This window comes from Macrotis lagotis, chromosome 4, assembly GCF_037893015.1.
Source record: "Macrotis lagotis isolate mMagLag1 chromosome 4, bilby.v1.9.chrom.fasta, whole genome shotgun sequence".
Classification (NCBI taxonomy): Eukaryota; Metazoa; Chordata; class Mammalia; order Peramelemorphia; family Peramelidae; genus Macrotis; species Macrotis lagotis.
This window is the reverse complement of record NC_133661.1, coordinates 228686882-228696227: the sequence shown is the minus strand read 5'-3', so window position 1 is coordinate 228696227 and position 9346 is coordinate 228686882. Positions and strand designations below refer to the sequence as shown.

The 9346-nt window shown below is 36.2% G+C and overlaps 1 protein-coding gene across 10 annotated transcripts in view; it reads right to left on the bottom strand.

The window, feature by feature from the left end:
• Positions 1 to 1060: 1060 nt before the first annotated feature.
• FOXN3 (forkhead box N3) overlaps positions 1061 to 9346 on the bottom strand; it is a 487407-nt gene continuing 479121 nt past the window's right edge. For all 10 annotated transcript variants that reach the window (XM_074235544.1, XM_074235538.1, XM_074235536.1 and 7 more), the window contains one exon: positions 1061 to 8751. In XM_074235544.1, coding sequence (XP_074091645.1) covers positions 8211 to 8751 — 541 coding nt within the window. In that variant the 3' untranslated portion in view covers positions 1061 to 8210. The remainder of the gene's footprint in view (positions 8752 to 9346) is intronic.

The window sequence follows — 9346 nt, the reverse complement described above, 5'->3', positions numbered from 1 at the left end:
TCATGAGTCTCACAAGAAAATGGCCTCATTACTACTCTGCATGATTAATCTGGCAATTCATCAGGAACTCTTATCCCATTGTTTTGGAATGTTAAAAAAAATCTTTCACTGTTATTTAACTTCATGTTTTCATAGATTGTTTGTCCTGTGAATAAAGGCCTTAAAGCCAGGGCAAGGAGTTCTTTAGTCCTTTTTGTGTCATGGATTCCTTTAAAAGTCAGGTGAAGCCTCTTGATGCGTTATCAGAATGTTTTAAATTTATAAGATGGCAAAGAAAGCCAATCATAACAACATATAATTATCAAAATTATAAACAAATTTACAGACCCTAGATTAAGAAGCCCTGATCTAGGGGGATGTCCCCCTATATCCTCTATACTCCACTCATTCTAAAGAGTTCAGTGAGTGCATTTGTTTGATGTTACTTTATAAATAAAATGAAAAGGCAAGGATTGAGTGAGGATTTACATATACTATATGTGTGTGTGTGTGTGTGTGTGTATTCAATTACTTATTCATCAGTTACCTTTGAATGATCTTGGATTGTTCCCCCCAAATCCAATCCTATCACCAAAAAGTCAAAATTGGCCATCATGAAGACATCTGAAAGAATATACTGCAGGCAAATACCCAAAAGGGTATCTCCAACAACTTTATGTATCCTGAAACATAGTGTGGCAGGAAGATATAGATGATTTTCCCAGATGACAAATCTGGGGTGAGGAATGATATTATAAGGTAGATATATAAATTCTGGCATCTGGGATGAAATCAATTGTATTGCTTTATAATATCTTGAATTTGAAGATACTGATATACATGGGGTATTTAAAGAAAACTGGAGGGGAAGAGAAGCAACCATTCTTTCCAATGCACTCCCTTTATTCTTACACTCTTTTGGTCCTTGGGCTGGGGGTTAGTTTTTCTGAAGAGTAAATAGAAGGCTTTTTGAGAGCAAAGTTCCATCAGATCAGATCAGGATAGGCATGCTGTGGATTGGGTATCTTATGTATGATTTAGGCGCTAAAGCTGAACTACAAAAACAAGCAGACGCCCTAGAGCAGGTAAGAAATATAAATTATTTTACTGCTCAACATTTACATATTGAGAATCAGTACACACAATACTACTATTTTTTTTCTTCAATTGATGCAACTCAGTAATTTTTATTGCAACTGGAAGACAATACATCACAGAAACTTTATGGTAGGTTTGGGGAAAAGTGTTATTTACAATAATTGATGAAATAGTTTGTCTTTGGCAATATGATTACACATCAAGAAAATGTAAATGCAGGTATGTATGCCTCTAAATCAACATCATCTCATTCCCTAAAGATCAGCTGCTTGCTCTTGTCTTCGGACTGCTCACTTAGGTAACACAAAAATACAATTTAACATTACTTTTTCTTCCTTCATTGTCATTCTCATTTTCTATTCATGATATTGGCAGTTTCAAACAGCAAATACAAGGAAAAAAATTGGCTTTTGAAAAGTTAGTTCTCAACTAAAATTAATTTGGCCAGGTACAGTTATTTGGCCAGTGAAGATTCACTGACCCTAAGCATCAATCCTTAACCTCTCAGTCTTTTGATTGCTTTATCACTTTTTTTCCTCTTTGTTAAACAAAACAAAAAACTAAACTCAGAAGTGTTACAGAATCAAAGTAGAAAAAAGTAACCACAAATACTTTTTCCCTTCGATATTTTTAACATGGCAGTTAAAGTAGTGAGTGTGAATGACACAGATGTGAAATTGGTTACTGAATACCAGACAACATGACCTTAAATGAATGGCTTTCACATATATACTCGAGAAGTGTTCTAGGTTTAAATAACTGAAAGTGAGTTCAGTTTCAATCCATAAGAAAGGATTGGGGATTTCAGGCCACAGTAATAAAAAAGGATGAAATATGATTGCTAGGTTTGATAGCTCAACCATATCGAAGTCTTTGTGAATCCAATATGGAATATCAATTACTTTGCAAAAGGTAAAGAAGACCATTCTGCACCTGTTGCAAATGCAATACAGTGGGGAAAAATACAACACTGTTCATATCTTTTCAAATAAATATTCTTGGTTTCAATGATCACAAAGACAACAACAACAACAAAGAGGAAAGCTACTTGTTAGCACAGTAAGTCAGAAGTGATCGTAGCATCTCTGATTTTCAAATGTGCAACAATAATGATGCAGCACCATAGACACAATAGGTTTGGACTTTTAAGAGTTTTGTTTTTCTTTATTTTGTTTTCCTTATCCTTCCCTTAATTTTTGGTCAGTGAAATTAGCACTTATTTGTCAAAATATCGAAGAATTGCAAAGTTGAGTATTCTATTGATGATAAAGCAACCCAGTTGACAAGGCTGTGCTTAATTCAAGAATTAAACCCAGTATGAGGGAAGAATAGAAAGAAAAAAAGGAAAACCACCACCAGCCTTGGTGGGTGCTTGCTCCAAGGAAGAGGGGATTAACAGATGGATTCACCAAAGTATACAGAACACCAAATGTTATGTGTAAATCCTTGCAAAACTCCAGCTTGAAACAGAAACCACACACATAATGTATATACTTTTGATTTACATGTTACGAAGGAAAGAAAGACATTGTTACGACATTGTTGTAGCTGTGCTAACTGCGATAGAAACCAAACAATTTCAAAGTTTGGCAGGTAACTAAGAGAGGGTTATCACTTAGGTTATATAGCAAAAAAGTGTTGATGTCTATCATCTATAGTAGTATAAATAATAAAAAAGTATTATTTAAATTAGATCACAGTGCTGGATTATGTGCATAACAGTGTTTGATAGATAACTGGAGGGCTGTGAACTATGAAACTGGGGATTTAACAGTCAACACTGATAATGCGGGTATGGTCAAGAGGAGGATGCACATGGTCCAAAGGGTCTTTTGGTGACAAAATCTAGAAAATTAAACAAGTTGCTTATCTACCAAAAATATCCGGGCAGCTGTGATCCACCACAAAGAAACCATTCCCATTATGAATGAGGTGAGGTGGATTAAAAAAAAAAACACCCAAACATAAACAAACCAAAATAACACATTTTTAATCCAATCCCTTATCCTAAATTCTTATCAGGTCATTTTGTGAGTAACTTCTGGTTACCCTTGCATTCAGTCCATTCAGTGAGTGGCTGAAGGCCCATGAACACAGTGCGGGAATAACATATGCTTCATTTCTCAGGTATATATTTGACATCTGACTGGGACAATGGTTAGTCCTTGTGTATAGCAGAACTTGGGGGACGGGGAAAGGAGAAGAGGGCATGGAGTAGGAGGATCATCAAAAAGGATTTCCTCTCTAGAAGCTCCAGTCATTTATAGTTCTGTTTCCAAATCCCATTCCAAGCATTCCTGACTTTTCACCAGAAAATCAGTAACAACTAAGCCCCAAATACTTTGTGTAAAAAAAGGTAAAGGATTTTCAGTCCAGGCCTGTTACAGATCTCTTTCATGTAAAGTTATGTAGCTTTCCAAATACCTTAAAACAATTGCCATAATTCAATCAGGTCAAAAATTTTTCATAGGTTTCTTGGGGGTGGGGGGGAGGGCACCACTGCAACAAAAATTTGATAACTTTCTGCATAAGTAACTGTATCCCAAGAAACTCCCAGAAAGTTAAAGATTTGTTGGGGTGGGGAGGGAGAGGTTATGGAACACTATGGATAGGGTAGGAAGGGGAATCAAGAATATAATCCCCTTTCTGAGCATTGAGATAAGATTAAATGACATTTAATAGAATAAAAAAATTGTCTACATGTACATCATTTAAGAAAAAATCTAAAGAGATTCTCCTAAATGTGTCAGAGCCAATAATATGTAATTCTAGGTTACAGAGTATAAATATGTTCTAGGTCACTTAAGGTAGCTTTAAATGCTGCTGAAATATAACTTAACCACTGGAGCCACCACAGCCCAAAAGTTCAATTATGATAACAGAATGAAAAACACTCCCTAATGGTAAATAGTTAAGTTTATTAAGACAAACTAATAAATAAATGGGTATTGGAAGTTGAATGATCAAAAGTTTGGAAGGGAATTTTAGGTTTAAAGTGGATTAAGTTTATACAAAATATTCTTTGACAGATAGGATTTTGCTTAAATTTTTACTGAACTGAATGTCTCTTGCCCTTTTGCCTTCAAAGGGCCATCCTGTCCTTCTACTAGGTACATTATAAATAGCAGTCCCTACCTCTTGTATTTTCCTCCCCCCAGATTCATTGATGAAAAATGTCTTTTAAAATGTTAATGTATTTGCTTTTCAGGGGAGTTGGCCCTAAGAGTTACTAATAAGAATGAGAAAGCCTGGATGCAAAGTGAATTTTACAGTGATCTATCAGCAAAGTGTTTCATGCTTATCTTTTAAATACTTGTTGGGAGAAAATGGGAAAATGGTAGATGAGATTGATGTCAATGAGATTTTCAACAATGTCTCTCATTCTAATAATGTGGAAAAGATGGACATTTGCTGTCTAAACCACGGTAAAGTCAGGCATACTGAAACAGGTTAAGTCCAATGACTGGATGCCAATTTGTAAGGAGGAGGTGTCTATTAGAGAGCCTTAGGAATCAGTTCACCCCAATGCCTAAGATAAGAGGTTTAGAAACAATACTGACCAACTTGCAGATCACATGGAGTTCAAAGGGCTGGCCACCAGACATCAGATGGCAAAATCAAGAGCCCAAGAGAACCTAAAAGGCTAGGGCATAGAAGTAAAAATTAATGAGATGAAATTTATTAGGGGAATATAAAAAAAAAATCTTATGATGGCTTCAAAAAATAAACTTCCCAAGTTCAAAATGAGACAGACAACAGTAAAACTGAAAAGATATTTATGGTTTCAAAGAGATGGTAAGCTCCATGAATGAGAAGGATATTACAAACCAAAAGAAAAAAAAATCTGACATCATATGCTACATTTAGAAGGGTCATGTTTATATAGGACAAGGATTATTGGGATAGAACTAGGAAAAGAGAACCAGAGGGAGACAGGTGGAGAAGAGATTTAACTTGGTCACAGAAAGTAGAACGGGGGCAAAGGGAACTAGGAGAGACATATTTTGGGTATGTTGGAAGGAAAATCTTTCCTTATAATTACAGCTACTGCTGAAAGGACTTCTTCAAGACAGTGAGTTCCACCATAGTGGTCTTCATGGAAAAGCTGCATGATCTAGTTTCAGATATGTTAAGAGGAGATTCATGGCCTGGCATAGACTGGATAGGATGGTCTCAGAGGCCCCTTCCAAGTCAGATCCAGTGATTCTGTATAGACACATTGTTTTAGTTATGCACAATGTGTAAGTTTCAAAAATAAAAACAAAAAAGTAAGAGCCCCTACTAAAGCTGCCCCAACAAAGTGAGACTTGGGAAAAATGATACTTGGAAAATTGCTGATTGAGGTATTTAAGCAAAAGAGTGGTTCAAGAGTAAAGAACAACCCTTAATAAGAACTGTTTCTCAAAGGGATGAAACCAAGAAATTACAGGATACATTTAATGATTTCTTTGCTCCTTTAAAAGTGAAATGATCAGAACTGTTTACAGGTACTTACTGAAAGGAAAACACCTTGCCAGAATAAGGCCTGAATGTAATATGTAGAATATGGATTAAATGATTTACAGGGAGAAAGATGAGGATGAGGAAGTTTTTCTATTAATCTACAGGGATTGTAGGGTAGGAAACAATGACAAGATAGTTGTTAAGAGAATTCAGATTCATTCTATCTTTGAGTAACCTCCTTCACGGTACAAGGGATCTTAGATTGCTTCCTGCACTTCTGTCTCCATTCAATCTAGACAAAACAGTACTCTTGCTTCAATGACATAATTTTGCTGGAGTGATGCTGCTGAATCAGCAAAAGAGTAATTCAGGCTCAATTAACTGTTTTACTTGTGATATATTTATAAAACAAAGAGTTCCCCTCTTTATGAAAAAGAAGAAAACAACTCTTTTGTGGGTATGGGCTAATCAGTCTTCTTTCCTTGAGTTAAAGGTCTATTTTCCCTAACCAATAGGCACAATAGATTTGAACCCCCTGCACGAGACTTCCATTTCTTAATCAAAATTACCCATGACATAATTCTATATTAAGTGGTGACCAGTTGTTTTAATTTCAATTCACTAGAGAGGTGGGGAAAAGATGTAAGGTTTTTCTGTTGTTAGCTTTTCAGATTTTTGAAAAGGAAAAAAATCCAAGCTCTTATGGGCATTTGCATTTTTTTTAAATAAATGAAAAAATAAGAGGAGTTTCTACTTTCCACTAGGTTGTCCTGTTATACTGTATCCTCATAATTCAGAGGCTTACTCTCGTCTCCTTTTAAATTCTATTGTTCCCATATAATGTCCTGGGAGTTACATTTTGACCACCTGTGTCACTGTCTCCTGAACATTGTACCGTATTTCACACCATCATCAGATAAGGCCTGTTAGCAATTTCTTCTTCCTCCTTAGGGGCAAATTTGCATAATTATTCACTGCCATCTATCCTAGAACCAAATCATCATGATTTTCTCAGTTTCAGCTTCCCATTATTCTCTTGATTCTAACACACACACTCACTACTAAATTTGCCCTCAAATTATTGCGTCATGTTAGACATGTACAGACAAAGGACACACTTTTTTAAACAGAGAAGTCAGGGTGGGGGGAAAAGGGGGCTGAATGTTCAGACAAGGCAGTATAGTTCAACCATCCAAGCCCTACCAGAGCGTGGAGTTTATTTATATATATTTATATATTTATATATATTGCAGAGTAAATTCCCCAACAGTCAGTGTTTGTCCCTGAAGAAGGTTAAACCTTAAACACCTGCTTCAAAAAACCAAAAATAAAACAAAACAAAACAAACAAAAAAATAAAACCCAACCGGAACAAAAAACAAAAAAACTTCTAAGCCTAAAGGCTTAAAAATTAGAGGCATAGCCTTTTCTCTATTTTTCTCTATTTATATGAAAATAATTCATGCTTCATGCTAAATACATTATTTACCTTACAAGAACTTTGTTATCTTTGAATAAAAAAAGTTTTTTTGTTGTTTTTTTGTTTTTGTTTTTTTTGTGATTTCTTACTTTATTTTCCTCAAAGGAATCCATGCACTGTGGATCATATATTCTTGCTGGCTACACTGGGTGAATCTGGAAATCAATGATTTTTGCACAGATGAATCCTGACTGACATTAACTGCAAACTCCATTTTGAGGGCAGCTTAGGAGCTCTTTTTGGTAGATTTTATTTTCTTGTCCACCAATATGCCTTGAAAAAATTTTTTTAAACACATCATAATACTAATGGCAGGTTTTGTAGCTTCTAAATTTTTTTTAAAAACTAGATCAAATATTTTTGATCCACAGAAAAAAATTTGTATCATTATTTCTTTCCTTAATATCTACTGTAATTTCTTAGATGTGATTGCTTTTCACTCAGGCAGTTAAGAAGACATAGCTTGTTCTCTGTATTACTGTTATTTTTTATACGGAGTGCCAATCTTCGGGTTTATGGCTTCAGAATCTACTATAGAAGATATAATTCAATGATTAGTGAGATCTCTAACAATTTGCCCTATTTCTTCTCATCATTCACTGAAACCCATCACATACACAGTTCAGTTTCCACCACTTATAAAGGCATCAGTCTTTACATTTCCAAGCCATGGGGTATTGTAAAAGCAGGAAAGGACTCCAGACTTTCAATGGCACCACTGGCTGGTTCCTGGTTCTGTCAAGATGGAAGGGCTTTCTGCTTTCCCCAAATCTCCTTAATTCACATTCAACTCATTAATCCAATCATGTGATCATTTTAATTTCTTAATCCTAGGGACTGGGGCTGGGCCTGACCAATGACTATTTTGTGCACATCTCCTCTAGTTGCCAAATTCTATTCCCATTGTATTAAAGCTGGTGTCACAGCATATTCAACCATATATTTCTGACAAGCTGGAGAAAGCAATGTAAATTTTGGCTTTAATGGTTTTGTCTTCAGATAATGAAAAGCTTTTGTAAAACAGCTGAGTGTCAGTATGAGTTCTATGGCTTCAATCTCCTTTAAAAATAAAAAATCTTAAGGGTTCAAAAAAAATTAAACCAAACCAAAAGGGAAAAAAAATTGCTGATATTGCCACAAATCATTAGAATTCTCCTGACGTGCTGAAACAATTTTTTTTAGTTAAGTTCAAAACAAATCATTGATTTGTTTTAATTTTTTGTGGTTTCCTTTTGCTCTTTCTGCCCCTTTGCCGTCCGATTGGTGATGTTGTTCAAGCAGGATCGGATTCCTGCTAAGTGTAAGAGAGACCCAGCTGCTTCCTTCATCTCCTCATCATCACTCTCAGGGGGCTTCTCCGTGCGACGCTTTTTAAGGGGCAGCGTATCACTAGGGACCTTCCTCACCTTGGATAAATGCTGCCTTTTCTTGTGCTGGGATGCATACCCACTGTCAGCTAAAGAATCCTTGGTCTCCTTTCTGTTATGCTTCCTGTCTTCCTCTTCGGTTTCACTATGGCTCTCGTGGCTCTGGAAGCTAATCTCACTGCCCTCGCGGCTGCCCTTTGTGGCAAACTCGTAATGGTCATCGGCAGAGGAAGAAGAAATGGAGTCACTGGCTGGGGAGGTGCTCCTTGGGTTGGAAGATTTGGCACTACTATAATTATGATCTTCCTTTGGGTCGCCGCTAACTACTGGAGAACCACAAGACTGCTCGCTTTCTGTCCGCATCCGACAACTGGTCATGCCATTCCTGAAAAAAAAAAGAGAGAAGGTATGGCATCAAAACAGGCAGGGGAAAAAAATCAAATATTTTGCTTCTAACCACAGAAAAACTATTTCACCTCAGAAACATTAAATTGTGATCAAGACATTCAGGATTGAGCCTGGTAATTTAGCAGTGCTATATCTGAAAGAACATGAGACCTCCTATAAGAGAAGTAGAGCTGCTGTAAAGAAATGGACACCAATATCAATGCCTCAATAACCCATATTCATCTTCCATCAATGATATTTTTATTTGGTGTGGATAACCAAGGAGTCAAAACAATTTTTCTCTGACAGTGGTAGAAACTTAATTTATGGGGCAGGTAGGTGGCGCTGTGGATAAAGCACCAGCCCTGGAGTCAGGAGTACCTGGGTTCAAATCCGGTCTCAGACTCTTAATAATGACCTAGCTGTGTGGCCTTGGGCAAGCCACTTAACCCCATTTGCCTTGCAAAAAACCTAAAAAAAAAAATATAAAGAAACTTAATTTATTATCTTAAATAAGTTTTGAAAAATCAGCCTGTGGTTGTTCCATTCCTTGAATCAGCAGAGTATGGAATCAGAAAGCATCTCATGTTGAC